Raw genomic sequence first — 20,523 nt, 5'->3', positions numbered from 1 at the left:
CTACGGCTTTTCTGCGCAAAACGCAAACGCGCGGCCAGAAACAGAGCCAAGACAGAGCCGACAGCAGAGCGAAAGCGGGAGTATGGTGGCTAGCGGAAAGAGAAACGAATTACGTCCCACGGCACACGGAGAGTCCGTTTTCGTTAAACTATAGGCTGCGGCGAGCTCGCAGCGTGGTCGGCGTGGTCTGTGAGAAGTGACGAGCCTTTTCGCACTCGCAACAGGGCATAAAAGAGTGCGAATCGACGCAAAATTCGGCCTAGAAACGTGCTTCGCCACAGCCAGGGCTCAATACGACCCAAGCTGGCACGAACCAGATGTCGTTTCCCGCACTGCCACCAGACGCCGCTACTATACCTCAAGCTCCAGCGCAAGACGCCCAGAAGCTGGTACTTTATTCTTTGACGCAAACTTCGACGCTCGTCGCAATGGACCCTGACACCGACAGATTGGCTCGCGATGGTGGGCTCAACTTCAGCGATTTGAGCACCGGCGAGCGCGACCTGCTGCTGAGGGCTCGCACTGCCGGCGTCGTTGCGTACTACGACGGCGGCCTCGACACCGGCTCTCCGGAGCGGGAAAGCAACGAGGGCTTCCCACGCCATCACATGGACGTGGCATTCTCGCTGCTTGTTCCAAATGAAAGTTTCGCGAGCCAGCAGAACCCTCACAGCACGACGCGATAACGAAACTACTGAAACTCCAAAGTGTGCGCGGCGCAGAGTCGAGCGCGCAGAGTCGAGCGAAAACGAAACCTTTCGAACACCCATATTACTAAGGGTAACGTCAAAATGTTATTTTTTCTTAGAATCGAATAGACGCAGACAAGTAGCATTTTTTTTCCGTCTTATAATCGAATGAAATGATATTTTTTATACGAGTAGTTTAGTATTAGTAACACAAATTATGAGGAGTGCTTTCGTCATCGGGCTAGTACCGGAATGTCGCTGGGGGGTCTCAAATCGTGTCATGCATTTACCTCAATTTCTCGGTTACTAAAGCTCTGTTCGCGATTACATTGACGCCTTAGACGTTCTAGAACATTGCTCTACCACTTTAACTTGAGTTTTTGGTAACCTTTAGTGTCCCTTTAACATGTCCAGTTCTGTATATATATGAAATATACATACATATATATATATATATATATATATATATATATATATATATATATATATATATATATATATATATATATATATATATATACAAATCCTTTAATGCTTAACATGTCCAGTTCGGTTCTGCGTAATAAAATAAGTTCATCAAGGAGGAGTGGGACTCGCTTCTGCGTAGCCCCGCTCTAGAAAAGCAAATCCTGGCTGTCCGGCGTGCCCGCGACCGGGCCGGTGGGCTAGACCTGCCGGTCCCGACGTGGGACTAGCCAGGTGCGCGACGAGTTCGCGTCCTCGCCGGACCTACAATAAAAGTTTCTTCACTCACTCATAAAATAAAATCTCCCTACATAAAACCTGGACATGTAATGTTGGCTCACGGGCATATCTAAAACACATGGATCTGGCGATAGAACGGCTAATTATATTTCAAGAAATCTTCAATTTACTTTCTTTGATGTGGTCATTCGGCATGTGCCACTGGGGGTGTGCCCATTCTTAGCCAATGCTTCAGAACTGTCCCACTCCGGCACAAGAGGTAAAACAGAATCCATTAAAATGTTGCTTGCAACGTGTGGTACTTTCTTGTGCACCCACCTGACATCACTAAATTGTACTTTACTTAGGCTTCCCTTATCATTGATTCCAGCATGAGCGTTGGAAGTGCATTTATTTTTTACTCTTGCTGCACCAAGTATACGTTAAAAGTTGGAAACTGGTCATCGACATTTCCAGTGAGCCAACCATGTTGCAAGTAGAAAAGAAGTCGCCCTTTTTCATAACTGGGCGAGTCCGCTACCCTTGGATGTGTTCGGATGCAATGGCCCTGTTGTGATGGTGCGGCAGCGAAGAAACCCATGCTGGAATAGTATTTAACTAATCTGGTTTGTACATGGCTCTTTTGAACCTCTGAATTGTAAAAAACAAAGGACTAAGGAAGACAGACAAGGACTTTCAACAGCGACGTGCTTGTCTTCCTTGGTACGTATTTTTTTTTTTTTTTCAGATATGCGGTTCTAAACTCAGCTTGGCCGAGCTGGCCGCGAGCGCTAGCACTTAGGTCACCGTGGCGCATGTCCTTACATGTTGTTAGGAGCTTTATATTAGGTGGTGCTGTTATGTAACGTCGAATGAAGCAACACTCCTTTCTGTGGCTCAAATGGTTTAAGTATCGGGCGGCCATAGACGTCCCTCTTCTTGATTTTTGTTTCCGTGTTTTTGTCAATGTGAGTGTTTCAGCCTGAGGCTGATATCTAAAACTACACGGGCAGGGCTTTTTCGCTAAATCTTTGGACAGCATCTATTCCCTCTCACAACCTACCTTTTGCAACTTTTGGGAAACAATGGAAAGCTGTCGCAGGGATGAGGGCTCAACAGTTCTAAGGATTTCATTATTTGAAGGCAGTTCTGTTGAATTGTTATTACATTGTTACTTTCGAGTCATTTGATTTGCCCCTTTCATTACCACATTTTTCCTGCTCTTTCTTTGCCAAAACTAAGTGCATTTTTTTGTAGTATCACCCGAATCTTGGTGGATCCCGCATTGTGGGCATGCGCCATCAGCAAATGGAAAATAAATACTGCCGCTCCTGTCTTTCCAACGCCGCTTACACAGCGGTGATGCGCCTGCGTAAGTTGCTTGGGCCCGAAGCTGCTGAAGCTGACGTGGCTTCTTCACGTCGCTTTATCAACACCCGTCGCGCTGGCTTAGCGGCTGTGGTTTTGCGCTGCTAAGCACGCGGTCGCGGGATCAAATCCCGGATTCGGCGGCCGCATTTCGATGGGGGCGAAGTGCGATAGCGTCCGCGTCCCATGCATGGGGGCACGTTACTAATCCCCTGGCGGTCAAAATTAACACGGAGTCCCACACTACGGCGCGCCTCGTAATCAACTCGTGGTTTTTGTACGCGAAACTCCAGAATTCAATTCAGCTTATCAACACTGGCGACACCGGCGCGCTTGACGCTGCTGCCAGCGAGCTGTTTACAGCTGAGCGATCAAAAGGGTCCCGCAGAATTCGCAACAGTCCGAGAACTCAGTGAAGAACGCTGATGAACACGCCTACCGGCGTTCGTACTGAAATGATGGTAACACATATTGAACTCGTACGCGGTTTATTGCAAAGATCTGAAATCAAATTCCAAGCGTAGAGGCGATCTTGGACTTGTGGTGCGCCTTTGCCTTGACCGCCTTAGCTGCTGCCTCGCTGGCCTCTTTCCGCGTCACGCTGAGGAAGATCTGCTCCAGCGACGTGTCCGTGATGAAGAAGTCGTGCAGCTTGAAGCGCTTCTTCACCCGAGCCATGTTCGTGAACATTTCGCTCCACAGCATTTGCACGCGAGACATTCGAAACTCGAGCAGGCCCTGCACGAGTGACCAGTGTGTAGAACATCAATAGCGGTGCCGTTATTACACAAGACAGACAGACAAGTCAACCGCGGTTGACATTGAAAGAAGACAAGAATCTATGAGCCGCATTAGTGGACCATGTGCTGTGTTGTCCCATGTTGTTCCATGTTGGCTATACGAAAGGGAAGAGAGGCTACCCCGGAATATTCCTTTTTTCGTTGATGTCAACCGCTCTTGAGCCACCTTGACGTCACTTCTGTCACCTCAACGAGATTTATTACCATATTACTCTTACATAAAGTCCTTTACTAAACGTTTACATTAATTCATTTATTTTTATAACACCAGCATCGGCCCACAGTTATTGTTTAGTAATGCCAACCTTTAAAAAGCGCGTCAGTGTATCGCTCGGGAATTTTTTCGCTAATTACGCCTTAGTTATTACGACTCGGTACATAACCTTACGCGAATTTGCGGCGTATTATTAGTTCCAAGCTTCATTTTGACATTTTTGGCGATGTTTTTCTTAATATCGGGACTCTGGCCTGTGAATGTGAAATCAGCGCGCATTCAACGCCATAATTGCTCATGAATTTCTCGGAGCCCGAACGCTCTAGAAGTAGTATAATATAACGCTGCCTTCTAATTCTAGTGTCTTCAATTTAGTATATACTACAAGTATATTAACTATCTATAAATTAACCATAAACACATTAGGTTATATCTACTATATATACATACAACAATGGCGGAATGTCACATCGTACAGAGAGAGAGAGAGAGAAATGAACTTTACTATTAGACCAGGCTTCTTGAGCCCAAAAGTGGGTGGACTCCACGGTCCAGGTATTTGTCAATGCAGTATTTGCATAGTTAGCATAGTGCTCTTTTATTAATAATATTTAATTATTTATTTATTTATTTATTTATTTATTTATCTTCAAATACTGGTTAACCCTTCCGGGTTGTTACAGGGTGGAAGCTTAACATTGAGGACCCTGCATATAAATTGAAGCAATTGCGGCAAAGGCTCAGGGTTGCCAGTTGTGTAATTTTATTATTTACAGCCTTTATGTAGCACCTCAGCAGATGACACCTACATCTGGTAATTCACGGACGGGACGCTAATGCCGCCATGATGTTTTCAGTGCTAAAACCACAACACGAGGTTTCCGAGCTTTTCAGCGCTCAGCGGGGGCCACCTAAGCCTAATATTGGAGAGTCAAGTTGAGGAGCAGTGTCGGGCCCATATATATTCAAAAAAAAATTTAGGTTAGAATTCTTTCTAAGGGAGCATTCGAGCCAATCCTGAAACATTAGCGATAGCGGCTGACCAGTAGCAAATATCACTTATGAGCAACAAGATTAGCGAATTCGTCCCCTGCATGTCCGCGTGTTGTGGTATACATGAGATGAGTGCGGAACTATGATGGTAACACGAGAAGGCCGCGTTAATTTTTAACGCGACAGCGTTAAGGAGCTCGTGTCGCAGAAAAGCCGGTGTCGTCGGCGTTGGCGGCGTTGGCCATGAGCGATAAATTCCGGGAGGCACTTCATGAATAAAAAACAACTTGCAAGATGCTCTGGGTGGAAACAGGGTCTCCGGAGTGTGAGACGGAGACGCTACCACTCAGCCACGAGTTCGATGCTTCAAAGCGGTACAAAAGCGCTTCTAGTGAATGCGGTGTTGCCTTAGAAACGAGCCGTAGAAAGTTATACTGCGGTGTTTATCGGTAATTATGAACATGTAGCTTACAGAAGTCGCAGTTACACGAGTAGCGAAGTGCGTTTCCGCTACATTTCTTCTGCGCTTTGCGAACACGCAGAGCCACCTTGCAGCAAACACAGAAGACCCCCCCCCCCTCTCAATGTACGGCGCTGCCCCGACAGGTGGCGCGCCATGCGCGCATTGGGGCTTTGCGGGGTGCGGTGCGAGGCGCGTCGCGCCGCGGACTCTCTCCCCTGACGACGCTTCGCCCTGCTCCCTCACGGGTTGCGGAATCAAGCGTCCTTCCTTTCTTTAGATCACTCTCTATCTCTCTGCCCGTGCCGATCACGACGTTTGGCTGGCGTACATCGTTTCCCCCTCCGAGACACCGAGTTCTTCGGTTCGTTCCGCTTCCTCAGGCGCACGTTTCGTTGCCGCGCCGAACGCTGCGTTGCTCGACGCTCACCGCGTGATTGGTGGGTGCAAAGTCCGATGCGGGGCACCTCGTAAGTGATCGCTGCGCCGTAGCGCATTGTCTTACAACCCCTTGGCGGGCGGACGGGAACGCTGTCGCGTTCCACTCTTGAAGGCGAAGCTTAAGCGTCCTCCAATTTTTTTTTTTATTTACGGTGGTAGGAACCATTCCTTAAATAGCCACGAAACAGTTCCGGAAAATGTTATAGACCTGTAGGATACAGCTAATATTAATCGTTCGCACCACAGTTTGTGTGAAGCGTTTCATATTAAGAGAGCTACGGACGATCACAAGTTACCCTCCTCCATACCATGCATTTTCTCCTCAACTAGTTCGCCGAGTGATCGGGATAAGTTCCGCCTTCACTGGCTCTGCGTCATGATGGCACGTCGTGTCGTCTACTTCCGGTTCTCTAGGAGCGAGCACGCGAAGCTTCTCCATCCTCTCCGCCAGCTGCTTGGCAGTCAACCCCAAGCGACAGCTATGAAGCAGGGTGCGTTGCGAGCATTCTGTCGTTGCGCCAAAAGTGTCTGGTATTCCGGTAACCATAGGCGAGCTGGGCATTTCGACGGATGGCTGGAAGCATAAACTCAAGCTGATGAAGGAACTTTAGCGCAGGCGTACGTGAGCTGCGTGGTCGGTCTTCACGATCCAGCTACCCGTTGGCGCAGAGTTTAACCAGCCAAACAAAGAGCTAATATTGCTCTAACCAAGTGTAAATCATTTTAAACATTTACAAAACAACGTTTTAACGACTATGCTCCAGCGAAAAAGTTACTCCAGCAGCAAAGAATACACTTCGTTACTGCTACCGTGTTTGGTTGAGCTCTCTGCCACCGGGTGGCTGCACCATGCAGACCTCTCATGTTTCTGCTTCTGCTCATCCCGTGACACGGCAGGGTCAAACGGCCAGGCCCCTTCCCCTTGCGCTTGCGTTTAACCCATTTCTTGGCTCGCGAAACACTGTTGTGGTAGTAATCTTCCGGTGTAAAATGACTGGGCAGGGGGGGCGCAAAACGCGCAAATCCTGAGGCCAATCGGATAGTGGCAGTCCGATGCGCTGCAGCCACTCCGCTCGTCTGCTGCCTTGCAGAGGGACACGATGTCACAGCTTTACTTCTTGCCAGTCGCTACGCTTCTAGTCCACAACGCAACAAAGTCGAATCATAATGCTCGCGAAAAGGCTAAGACCGACTCTGACTGAGGAACTCTCGTCAAAATGGAGCACGTTGTAACACAAGCAGATGACGCTTGTTGTGTGCCGGAAGTACTTAAAGGGCCCCTGAAACGGTTCGGACAAATTTTGTAGACGCGTAGGGTACAGCTTAAGTAGAACATTCGCACCACACTTTAAGTGAAGCGTTACGTATTAATGGAGCTACAAGCGATTAGAAGTCACCCTCCTCCCTAGCCACGCTTTTCCTCCTCAAGTCGTTCGCCGAGCGAGCGGGGCTAAGCTCCGCCTTCACTAGTTCCGTGTCACGATGCGACGTCACATCGTCCACTCCCGGTTGCGTATTTTCATCCGCTAGCAGCTACAACGGGGCGTGCCACTTTTGACGGAGCTCGACGTTTCTGCGCAGGCGCGAGTAAGAGCGGGCGCGAGAGAGAAAATCTGGGGGCTTTTGCTCCTTGAATATATGACTCAGCCTAGGCACTACGGAGGAGGTTTCTTAGATTGCGTTGTATTCGTTTGTCCCCTGACATGCCGGCATTGCGGAGTTCGGTCGAGTTGGTTTATACGCTCCGCCGCTGGCTGCCCGCGCGGTGAGGCAGTGGGCGCGGACGCCGCTTGGTGATCGCTGTGTCTGAAGGGACAATGTTCTGACTGGTGTTTTATAAGTCACGGGTCGAATTTTTCGTCGCGACGATAGATCGGATTTTTTACAAGCACTGCTCCAGGAGGGCACATGTAACCGGCAAACGGAGGCCTCAGGAGAGCACCTGAGGTTATATTAAAGCAGGCGGCGCAGGATCTCCGGGGCACCCAAGCGGTAGCGGGGGGATCAAAGCTGGAAGCCGGGCGGCCCGTGGGTTGGGGCCGCAGAGGCCGAAGCGTGCCTGGGGGTGTTCGCATAAAACATTGGCTGTCCGCGATAGCGGACAGCCGATCTTATACTCCCCTGGCACGCGCAGGCCTCTGCGAGCCCCAACCCACGGACCAGTCCGGCTTCTAGCTTTGATATCCCCGTTGCCGCTTTGGTGTCCTGGAGGCGCCGCCAATAATGCGAAATAATGACACGTTGTTTTCATTAGTAAAAACATGATCGATTAAATATGATTGCGTCGAGCCGCCAACTTGCGATGCTAAGTTGAGCACAACCGCGCCCCGCGACTTCTGCCGGCACGGCGCGCCTAGGGACAAGCGCATACACCGCGCGCCAAGAAACTCCTCCGTAGTACCTAGGCAGAGTCGTATTTTCAAGGAGCAAAACTCCCCACATTTCCTCTCTCTCACCCGCTCTCATTCGCGCATGCGCGCAAACGTCCGTCGTCTCCGCAAGTTCCACGCCCCGTTGTACATACGAGCAGTTGGAAATACGCCTCCCGGTTGTATGGGAGCCCGTCCCACCCGCGCGAGACCTCTCCGCTAGCCGCTTGGCCCTCGACCCTAAGCGAGAGCTATCGAAGCATCGTGCGTTGCGAGCATTCTGTCGTAGCGCCGAACGTGTCTGGTATTACGGTAACCGCAGGCAAGCTGCATGGTCATTTCGGCGAATGACTGGAGGCATAAACTCAAGCTGATGAAGGAACTTTAGCGTAGACGTACGTGAGCGGCCTGATCGGTCGCACGGTCCAGACACTTGTTGGCGCAGCGCATAAACAGCCAAACAAAGCGCTAATATTGCTCTAACCAAGTGTTAAACATTTTAAACATTGATAAAAACAACGTGTTGATGATTACACTCCTGCGAAAAATACACACCAGCAGCAAAGAAGAATACACTTCGTTGCTGCTACTGTGTATGGTTAAGCTCTGTGCCACCAGGTGGCTGCACCATGCAGACCATTCACATTTTCCCTTCTGCTCACCTCATGGCTCGTCCCGTTATGGCACAGTCAAGCGGCCAGACCCTGTCCCCTTGCGCTCGCGTTTGCCCTAATACCGGACTCGCGAAACGCTATTGCGTTAGTAATCTTCCGGTATAAAGCGACGGCCACAAAAGCGCAAATCCTGGCGCCGATCGGATAGCGGCAGTCCGATGCGAAGCAGCCAGTTCGCTCGTACGCTGCCTTGCAGAGGGACACGATGTCGCAGCTTGACATATTGCCAGTCGCTACGTTTGCAGTCCACAAGGCAACAAAGTCGAATCATAGTGCTCGCGAAAAGACTGAGACCGACTCTGACCGCAGAGCTCTCGTCAAAATGGAGTATGTTGTAACACAAGCAGACGACACTTGCTGTGTGCCGGAAGTGCTTAAGTGTACTGAAAAATTGTTCTTGTGCATTCTCTTTATGTTACTTTCGTTTTATAAAAACAAATTAACTAACATTCCAACTATTACGAAGATCATTTGTTCACCATAAAGTTGGAAATATTATCGATCACGCGCCCTGGTCAGCCAATCGGATAGCTCGCCCCACAGACGTCATATGGGTGATTTCGGTCATATGGGTAGGGGCGGCTTAAAATTCCACCGAGCAGTGTGCTGCGATCGGCAGCGATGTGCATTTTCAAAACCTTATAATAAATTCACACTTTACGCGGAGCACTTAGATGTGTCAAATAATGATCAGAAGGACCTACTCTAACGACTTAGTACGTTTGTAGAACATCGTCAAAAGCGTTTCAGGGTCCCTTTAAGTGTAGTGCGAAAATATTATTGTGCATTCTCTTTCTGTTACTTTCTTTTTATAGAAACAAATTAACTAATATTCCAACTATTACGAACATTTGTTCACCATTAGGATGGAAAGATTATTGATGACGCGCCCTCGCAGCCAATCGGATAACTCGCCCTACTAACGTCATTGGGGCAAATGACGTCAAATGGGTAGGGGCGGCTTAAAATTGAGCCGAGCGATGTGCTACGATCGGCAGTGATGTACATTTTTAAAACCTCATAATAAATTACTCGTTTTACTTAGATGGGCCAAATAGTGATCAGAAGGACGTACTCTAAGGACTCGGTACGTTTGTACAAAATGTTCAAAATCGTTTCAGGGTCCCTTTAAGGGGGTATGAGCCACTCATTGTATTATGTGACAGACGCATTTAATAACAGAGGTGATACGAGTATGTGTGTGAATACCTATCATCACGATCACCACCGATCAGAACAATAAATATGTTCGTACCTTTGTTCAAAATTCTATGTCATGTCTGTGCCGTGTACTAAAGAGCTTCGCTGGTTATCCACCTTCACAAAGTGGAACGGCTCATTTTTTTTTTTCAATTTAGGCATCAGACGATTATTTTTACGAGCTTTTCGTCACGAAGCCGGTCGTATACATCACTGCGTAATGCTTTGCAAACTGGCTGATATATATCTACAGGATCTGAAATTAGGCATTTTAAGAAGCCTAAAATTCCATTGTCATTGGTGTGTAAACGTATATCTACACTTCTTCTCAATGGTGACTGAGTCTGTTTCATTGTAGTTTATTTCGCTTTAAATTAGGCTCTAACGTGGACAATGGTTCTGGCGTTCATCAGGCACTCAACATCTGACAGATCGTCCTCACTCGAAAAGCCATGTAGCCCATTAAAATAAAATGTCTCAGTTTACGCCGAAAGGTGAAGCATCGATTGCAGTAGGAAATTATTAGACAGCTATACTAAGTAACGATAATAGGTTTATTGGCCGTATAAAGTTGTAAACATTCGTTTTGCTGTAATAAGCATGGTGTTATGCGCGCACATTGCAGACATGAACACATCTCACTCAATGACGTCAAACGCTCGCTCTCAAAACGCTGACGTGAGGAAGAGCGGCAGCAACAGCGAGCGAATTGCCCTTCGCGCTGCATCTCGCTTCAACAACGAAGCGGCGAGAACACAACCTACACGAAGCCATCAGCCCTCGACGCGCCTAGACTCTGTACCGGCCGCAGACCGCTTTCAAGATCAAGGCCACGCGGCCACACCCAGCCGTGCCGTATGCAGCCGCCGCCGGAGTTGAACGCTCCCCTGCTGCCTTGCGCGCGATGGAAGACGGCACGCTTCCTCCGCGCCTTTCTCCCTCGCGCGCGCGACATCGAACCGTCATGCTTTTCCGTTTACCATCGCACGCTTTCACTTGTAAACACAGCATACGGCACGCTGCCGTTATCGCACTTGGACTTTATACGGAATATCATGTAGGCGGCGACGGCGACGCCAACGGCGAAAATTACCTTGGAGAGTACGTATAAATCATATCGCAAAGCAACAAAAAAAAAAAACGCTCTAGACAAAATTTTCTTTTATATATGAACCTGCTTTGGACGGTGCCTCATATTTCAAATGTAATTGCTTTTCAGGTGTTACTGTGGCAAAGTGCGCTTACATAAGGGCTGGAAACCTCACGACAGGGCGTTGTGCCCAAGGTGGCCTCTCTATTGGTAAGAAAGTGGGGTGGGGCCTTGCCACACAACCAAACAGACACCGTCACTTAAACCTATTTTGTCACTGTAGACGGAGAAATTACGTGGTCGTCCTGAGCACGCTATCGCGTCGAGAACTGGGCCGCGGTTTCTGTAGCCTAACACACCTACCCAGCTATGACTATTTCACAAACATGATGCATAAGTGGAGCAAAATACACCATAATCATTTGCAGAATGCTAAAGGTACGTTCACCGATTCGAAGATGCGCTACGTAGCTCTTTAACGGACACGCACGAAGAAACACGCACATACAGACAGGATGATTCTCAAGCTAGCAGCTGTAATCTAAGATTGCTAGTTTGCGCACCATCTCGCTTAGTTCATCGAACACACCACAGGCGTCTCACATAACGCATGATAACAGGGAGAAAACGACGGCTCAGTGATTATTTCTAAAGCTCCTAATTATTCCTGGAACGTTAACGTTTTGCTACACATGGCACATGACACGCCCCCAATTTTTCACCAAGTATGAACACTGCGTGTGGTAGTGTTCTCGGTACATTAGGAAACATACCGGAGACAGCCGCATAACGGTTCGAGCCCTGGATAACTTACAACGGCTGTAGTCATAAAGGCTGTAATTGATGAAGACACATTTAACTATGCATGCACCTTTGCTATAACGTACCCCCGTCCTCCTCCTTTATAACAAATTTCGTCTCGATTTCAGCTATTGGAAGGTGTACTAAGCTAAATGTTGCGCCGTTCGCAAAACACACTTATCAAGTTCCGGAGTACTTGCACACGTAACTTACTCGAAAGGTCGCAATTGACCCACCTACTCTGAACTTTGCGGACACATTCCACATTCCCTTCCCGCCCTATTAACACGTCCGTCGTTTAGTTCACCGAGGTCACCAGGGTACATATGGTTCCTCGCGGAACTCGTGAACATAGGCGGAAAACGATCGAGTATTGAGCAATTACTTGGAATGATTGTCATTAGGCCAGAAAGAAAATTCACACATAACGTGTAATGTGGACCCCCATTTCCATTGAATAAAAATTTGATGGCATGCACAATGATCTTAAGACCGTGAGAAACAGCGAATAACTTACTCCCGCTTTCAAGCTCCTGCCGAAGCAATTTTTTACAATGGTTAGAATTTAACAACAGGCATTTAACTTCTGATGTTCAGTGGCAATAACGTCCACCTCCTCGCCACCACCACCCCCGCTCCTTTCACAAATTCGTTCGTGGTGGCAGTAAGAGTTCCCACGGTACAGTGGGCTAAATTCTGCTCCATTCGTTAAACATCCCTGTAGCGTTCCGGAGCACTTGGATACGTAAGTTATTGCAAAGACTGTAATCAATACATATACTCTGTACTTTGCCTACACATTACCCGTAGCATTCCCCTTATTTTGACGACGTTTACACATGTTATGCTTCATTTAATTACCCGAGAAAGACCGGAGAAACCGACTACGAACTTCGTATAACACGTGAAATATGGAGAAATTGAGGGTTTAGTATTTATTTCCTAATGTTAATAGTTACAGAAGAAACGCTAACGTTTCACCACACATTAAACTTTATATGCCCGCATGTTTTCACCAACTATAAACTGTGACGCCGAGTTATGTAGGTGTGACGCAGAGTTCTCCGGGACACGGGAAACATGTATCTGGTAACGGCCATATAACGCCTTCGAGCACCTTTTTCGAGTCGTTTTTCGTGAATCCCATATTGACACGTGTGCTTATCTTTATCGGCTGACCACGTTTCGTCGCTTAACAACTGTAATCGCACAGCGAGGGACGCGCCTGCATGTATCCGACGTTTCTGGAAAGTTATCGATGCTTCTACCCGGCTGTCTGTTGTCGCCGAACCTTGTGTTATCTGATTTCATCGCGTGACTCGAATGTTGTGGAACCTTGTGGAAGGCATGCGGGTCCCAACGATTAGTCTGGAACATTCGACGACTGTTGTATAAAAGCCGACGCGCTTGACCCGCTGGTCAGATTTTCGACGATCGCCGAGCGTGTTCGCCGCTATCGTTGTGCTATAAGTGTAGCCTGTTTTGTGGGCACAGGTTCGCCCAATAAAAGTTTGTTTTGTCGGTCACAGTATTGCTACTGTGTTATTCAACGTCACCACCACGTGACAATATAATAAACTAACGCTCTCATAACATCGCCCACGAATCGGGCATACTATGCCCCTTATTCACTCAGAATGTCAACTTGTGGAACGTTGAGCTCCTTCAGGACACTGGGCAAACTTCCAGCGAGCTTTATAAAATGTGCTTCTGAAGCCTCCGGTATACACCCCACAATTCTCTGCCAATTTTCTCCGAATATAGAATTCATACCACGTGTAGTTTTTTCGGGGCAGCGCGAAAACATTGTGAGAGTTTTAATAACGCGTCTGCACAGGCATAACACGAAACTTTACTACGTGTTATTTATAGCTTAATTACGCAACACGCTTTAAAATCTTTCTATGCATCGCTGCTAACATTTCTCGTATTTCCTCGAAATATAGCTTCGTTAAAAGTAGCGCACTTGAACAAAACACGGACACGCACACGTACACACACAAAAAAAGGAAGCACTGAAGAAATTTGTCACTTGCTGCATGCCCTGATCTTTATTTTCTTGTCCACGATTTTTTTAAGTGCGCTGCTATATAACCAAGTCATGAATTATCAACTAGCCCATCAGTGCAGCTTAATTAAGAGAGCCACTATAGAGAAACAGTAAATAAGCTTATATAGATAAATTATACTGGAATAAATTTAGTTTCGTTAATTTTGCACCAGTAACCGAGGGCCGGTACATCTGTGCTACCTCGTGGTTGTAAATGTGTTATCTGAATTGAGGTGTTTTCCTCAAAGAGAAAATTCTCGAAACTTGCTAAGATCTGTTTTTGGCACATTTAGGATAAAATTGAGTCCATGTTTAGCGATAAAAATTTAACTAAGCCGGAGCAGACGCTGTCCTAATCCGTGACGTCACGGACCAGTTAGTTGGGGAAGAGCTGCCGCGTAAGCGGCCGATTTCAAGATGCCGTTTCGCCTGCGAAGCAGCTCCTTCCTGCTGCTGCCGGCAGGTGGCAACACAAGTCTGTGCCAGGGCCGGCTTTTCAGATGTCATTTTTCGCATAGGCGAAATCAGTTTCTCAAATTTATCTTAAAGAACAGGCGACTAATCGTGCCAAGCCTTCCACTAAACGTATTCGACAACAAACTGCGATTGTTCCGAAATTTGAGCAAGAAGAGTGCAGCGGTGAGTGCAAAATCTTTTTTTGAACACGCGCAGCCAAATATTCAGGACCCTGTATAGAAGCTATGCATCATCTAGTTATCACAGTGTTATCTATTCGATCGCCCCAGTGTGAAGATTGCTTTTGTTTTTGCAAACAGAGGGGTAAATCCCGATGCGCTGCAATGCAGGGCTAACAAACCTCATTTTCCATTCTTAACATTATTCGCATGCTCACGGAGACAGTCGTTCAGACAGCTGCCTGTCTGACCCACGTTGCATGCGCCACATTTCAAGGGGTTTCGATACACAACTACCTGCACACAAAAGTAATCTTCACACACAGGGACGATCGAACGTGCATCATCATTGAATCGGCTAGATGGCACGTGAAGCTTGGCTGGCTTACATATGCCCATGCATAAGTAAGTATATACAATGAACGAGAAGGGAGTTAACAGAGAGGCCCAATTTTTATTAATCCTATCATAGGCAGCCAACAAACAAAGACACCGTGGACAACACAGGGGAAATTACTCGTACTTACTAATCGAAATAAAGAAAATTATAACTTAATTATAAATTAAAGGAATTGAAAGTAGATAAAAGAAACTTGCCGCAGGTGGGTAATGATCCCACGTCTTCGCACTACGCGTGCGATGCTCTATCAATTGAGCTACCGCGGCGCCGTCTTCCCATCCACTTTCTGGGGTATATGCATTACTACTAGAACTAATACTGGCAGTGTTAGCCAGCGCCACCACTCACATACCTTGGTGGTGGATGTGGAACATCCTTTCTGCCGCCGGAGCCACGAGTGCGTGATCTTTTGGGGTGAAGGTACCTGGTCAATAAACCCGCATGTGCTACCAGAAGGCATCAATGATGCCGGATTCGAGACCCTCGTTATGTAATGAACGAGAAGGAAAGGGATTAACCGAGGAGCCCGATTTTATTATTGATATCATACGTGGGAACATTCCCCACCTGCGCCAAGTTTTTGCTTCCACTTTCAAAACCATTGAGTTATAATTTCTTCATTTCAGGTAGTAAATACAAGCAATTTCCCTATATATATATATATATATATATATATATATATATATATATATATATATATATATATATATATATATATATATATGTATATATATATATATATATATATATATATATATACACACACATATATATGTATATTTAATGTCGTTATCCCTCTGTTTATTCTATATAGCACCTTGTATCACTCACAAAAATTTCAGTTGGCACTAAGCGTTTGTCCTCGTTTCTTTCTGTGTCCCCTGTCCAGCTTAGCGCTGCACCACGCAGTCTCATGGAAAACCAACTAGCCCAAACCATCACCCTTGTAAGTTAAATGGAAATCTTTCTTTCGAATTGAGCTCTACACCAGACTTCATCGAGGTCAGCTAGCAACGACACTGCTTTCCTGAGTTTTAAAAGAAACGCCCAGATGAAATGAAATTCACATTTCATTGGCATTAACCTGTAACAAACGTCTTGTCACGTTTATCGCGTACGAGTCGGGAGGGTCTATTTTAAGACGAAGCTTTAGCTCCGATGCTCCTATATAAACACATGTAAAATGAAAATTTGTTTTTCTTGGCAATCACAGCACCAAATTTGACAAGGTTTGTTGCATTTAAAAGAAAAACGTTAGATCTAGTAGCTGTTTGCTTCGAGATATCGATTTCTGTCGTCAATGTTTTATTAAAAATTGGCAAAATCAAAATTTTTCTGAGAAGGAAACTATCAAGTTTACAACTCTAACTCAGCACGGAAAATTGATAGCACAATTCTCTGAACTGCATCTCATAGTACCTATAAAGCGGAAAAGATTAATGTGTTATACTAAAATCTGCAAAAATTCAGCAATACGGAGACACAGATTTTGCGGAACCCTTGTACAGAACGTAAGAAATTCACATAAGATGTAAATTTACATATCAAATTTGTCCGCTTATAAGATATAAGGGATTATAGATATATATATATATAGATAGATATATATAGGATTATAAGATATAAGGGATACAGAGCTACGAATTTGTAAACTTTGTGCTTCTAGATTTTTTTTTATCTTTCGTATTTATCAAAATTCTTGTAATGCAATTGAGGCCCCAAATCGAAGTTCCGCTTCCAACAGTTGCTATAATTTACCTTTCTCCCTCAAATGCAAAAACATTTCATCAAGATCGGTCCAGGGGCTAGCTCATGGAAGCGTTTTTGTGTTTCACATGTATTTGAATGGGCCGCGTCGGAGTTGGGCCTGAGCTAAGGCTTTCTCTTGAGGCTTCTTCTTTTGTTTTGGAGCACGCTATTTGACTTACGCACTCCCAAAGCGACGCTTTCACAGTTTCCTAAAGTAAAGCCTCACCTCGTAGCTGTACACGAGCTCCGCCTCGGGGAAGTTTGCACGCACGGCATTAGCGACGTCTTGGTGGTAGGAGAAGTCCTGTTGGCGGTCTGGGTACGTCTTTACCGTGATGGTGTAGCCCTTCCCAAACTTGTCCTTCAAGTGTGCCAGCGACCCCAGGCACTGCAGCTTGCCGTCCCCCAGGATGGTGATGCGGTTGCACAAGAACTCCACGTCGGATAGGCTTCACATTCCGTAGAAAGACAAAATGAACAACAATTTGAGTATTTGTATACATCAACAAACTATGTTTATCAAGGAGACTTTCAATATGCTGCAGTTTCGCCTAAAGGTGAAACATCCATTGCGATAGTAAATTATTGGAGAGCTATACGACGTAAAGATAGTAGTTTTGCCAGCCATATAAACCTAAACATTCGCTTACTAACTAAATTAACAAGCATGGTGCCATGTGAGCAAGCAAACATGAACACATCTCGCTCGATGACCACGGAAACTTGCTCTCAAAACGATGGAGGGAGGAAGCGTGGTAGCAGCAGCGAGCGAATTGACATTCATGCTGCAACTCGCGTCAACGCTAAGCCGCGAAAACACAGCGCATGAGGGAGTCTGTCCCCTTCGCAGATTGCTTTCAATATAGCAAGGCCCGGGCGGGCGCGCGCTGCTACGCAGTAGCCGCCGGAGTAGAATTCGGCGCCTCCATCCCCTTCCTCCGGAGGAGTGAGCGCGACGGAAGACGGCGGCCTTCCTTCCCGCTTCCCTCCCTTGCGTGTGAGAGATTGAGCGGCGATCGTCGGCTCCCCCTCGCAAGCTTTCACTCGCGCAAACGGCATACGGCGCGCGGCGACGATTTTATCGCCCTTGGACTTTATGCGGGACCTAGCGGTGGCGACGACATTGACGGCAGAAATGCGCCTTGGGTGTCCCTATAATTGCAATCGCAATAATATGGTAACTGACTGACGGTCATTAACTTCCCGAGCATCACCCGTCAAATACAGAGACGCCGTATTCAAGAGGTTTGAAGCTGCAGCTTATTTTCGCCACCTGGGATTCCTTACGATGCACCTAAAGTTATATATATGAGGCCGAGTTCGTATTTTATGTTCTTCGAATAAGGCTTCTGCTGCTGCTAGTCGAAGCCGTTTCCTTGCGCTCAGCAGCAGAACTCCACAGTGACGGAACCATAACGGTGGTTCCTATCAATACTCTAAAATAGCACTACTACCATTACTCTAATGTCATAAAGCATTACATACCTCCCTCAGCACTTGTAGTGGTGGTTTCCAACAGCTTCGCTGGACATACGCTTTCGCAAGGCCGGGATGACTTTTGCTTTTGCGCATTTCTATTTGCTGCTTGTGCGCTGTGCACTCACTTCATTTAATACGATCATCTGCTTAAAGGGAGACTAATTGGAAATATACTAATTTAATCAAGACTCGCACATTTTCTTGCTCAAACAGTAATTGTGATGCTTAAGGAGTTATATTTCGTATAATGGCACATTAGGACAAATAAAGCGTTCATAAAGTAGTTGTTACCTTTATACCAACTTTCTTTCCTTTATCTGAGCATGCAGTTGGACTTGAATTTCTTATAGAGTGTCTATTTAAAACAAAGAGAGAGCGGTCGGCGCTGTGAACATAGGGGCCACGCACCTGTGAGAGGTGAGCACGATGGCAATCTTGGCAACATGCTGCAGAGAGTTGATGTATTTGGCGATGCGCTTCCGCGATGTGGTTTCGACACTGTCGTATGGCTCATCCAACAGCAGCACCTTAGGCATGCCGATCATCGAGATGCATATGGAAAGTTTGCGCCGGTTGCCGAAGCTGCGAAACAGTGCCGCCCGCGTTACGGCGAAGGAAGCTTGCCGCTTTTCTTGTCAAACGTACGTTTACACGTGATCAAGTATGACTGCGAAATGAACATGTAAGCATACCGTTGGCCAAGAATTACAGTTTTCATATACACAGTAGAAGGAAAACGGAAGAAGAAACACAGCATGCAGAATAAATACATTGCTGAACAAAGCTAATGTATTTCAACCCCTAGACAGCCGCTGTTGGGGAACTGTTAGCTTTAATGCTGATGTATTTGGTAGCCCATTTCAAGGACCGGTGTGTGAAAAACGGGGCTTCTAATGATTTTTGCTGATGAACCACTGCTCTGCGTCAATCTTGAATTTGTAGTATATGTGATAGAGTGAATACTTAAAAAGGTAATTAGTGCGTGTATTCATTTTTTTATCTAAATACTGCAGTTTCTCGTGCGGGTAACGTACGCCTTTCTTTAGAAGTCAACCTGCAAAGGTTGACCGGCGCTGTTAGAGAGTTGGATGGTTTATTTCCGTGCCTATCAACAGCCGAGTGGCCCGCTTGACAGTGCACGTTGTCATAAAAAAGTCGCAATCTCGTCCGAAAGGCGAAGTATCGATTGCGATAGCAAATTAGGAGACGGCTATACAAACTAAGGATATTAGCTTTATCTCCTATACCTTTTGGAAACATTCACGTATTAACTAAATGAACAAACATCGTGACAGCGTGCACAAGCACACGTAACACATTATACTCGGTGACCGCGGACACTCGCTGTCAAAACGCTGGCGTGAGGAATCGCGGCAGCAGCAGCGAGCGAAGTGACCTTCGTGCTGTCTATCGCTTCAAGGCAAACTGAGCGGCGAAAACTCAGTACACGCAAAGGTTTGAGCCGCCTGCTGATCCTTTTCAAGAGAGGGCGCGTGCGGCCGCGCAAAGTAGGCTTTTGCTGCCGAAGTAGAACGCCGCCCCCCCCCCCCCCCTCCATTGCGCTGCCTCCTCGCTTTGTTTCCTTGCGCGCGCAAGGTTGAGCAGCGATCGTCGGTTCTCCTTGCGCGCGAAATACGCTGTTGCTGACGAACAACGCCTCCCCCCTCCTCCCATGCCCCCATGGCCTTTCGCGCGACGGAAAACTGCGCCTTTCCTCTCAGTTTTCTCCTCTCTTTGCGCGCCAGATTGAGTCGTGATCGTCGGCTCCCCTCACGCGTTTTCACTCGCACACACAGCATACGGCACGCGCTGATGGTGTTATCGCCCTTGGACTTTATACGAAGCATCACAGTGACGGCGCCTGCCGTAAATTGATATCGCAATAATACATTTTAGAGCGTCGGTGTTGTGCCTCGTAACCGAGCGAACGAGTACAGTGACGGACGAAGGCGAACGCGGAGCACAGCTGGGGATCAAAGACGGCGATAGTGAAGCGAGCGCCAGGAGGAAAGCGAAGGAAGAAGATGAAAAGCCCAATGCCGCGCAACACGGGCTTTGTGGAGACAATGCTATGAGATGGCGCTAGAGTAGCGCGCATCGTTTGAGTGGAAACAAAGCGCTGGGGTGCGATTTTGTAGAAATGACTTTTTTCATGCCAATGCCTTCTCGCGTGACGTCACCGATTTTGGAAATTGTGTGTACGTAGGCACGACGTTTTCTTGGATCGTCCAATCAGAAGCTCCCTTCATTGGCCGGATGTTTCTTTCGTATTCTCTTCTCTTTTTCCGGGACTGTATAGCAAATTTGTTTTGTAAAACGGCACTTAATAAAAGCGGACTTCCATGCTGCGTAAAGCAAATTCATTTTGTTACAGTACAACGCAAAAGCTGCCGCAGTCCAAAGAAATGCAAACGCAAGTGCTCTATT

General features: G+C 46.8%; 1 protein-coding gene across 1 annotated transcript in view; it reads right to left on the bottom strand.

Moving 5' to 3' along the window:
- Positions 1-3,212: 3,212 nt before the first annotated feature.
- The window catches only part of LOC126540923 (phospholipid-transporting ATPase ABCA3-like), a 41,259-nt gene continuing 23,948 nt past the window's right edge, over positions 3,213-20,523 (bottom strand). Inside the window, exons 6-8 of the mRNA XM_055076452.1 lie at positions 18,505-18,678; positions 16,844-17,066; positions 3,213-3,479 (exon numbers count right to left, since the gene is read on the bottom strand). Of these exons, the coding sequence (XP_054932427.1) occupies positions 3,249-3,479; positions 16,844-17,066; positions 18,505-18,678 (628 nt within the window). The 3' untranslated portion in view covers positions 3,213-3,248. The remainder of the gene's footprint in view (positions 3,480-16,843; positions 17,067-18,504; positions 18,679-20,523) is intronic.

This window comes from Dermacentor andersoni, chromosome 2, assembly GCF_023375885.2.
Source record: "Dermacentor andersoni chromosome 2, qqDerAnde1_hic_scaffold, whole genome shotgun sequence".
Lineage (NCBI taxonomy): Eukaryota > Metazoa > Arthropoda > Arachnida > Ixodida > Ixodidae > Dermacentor > Dermacentor andersoni.
This window is presented reverse-complemented; position numbering and strand designations above follow the sequence as displayed.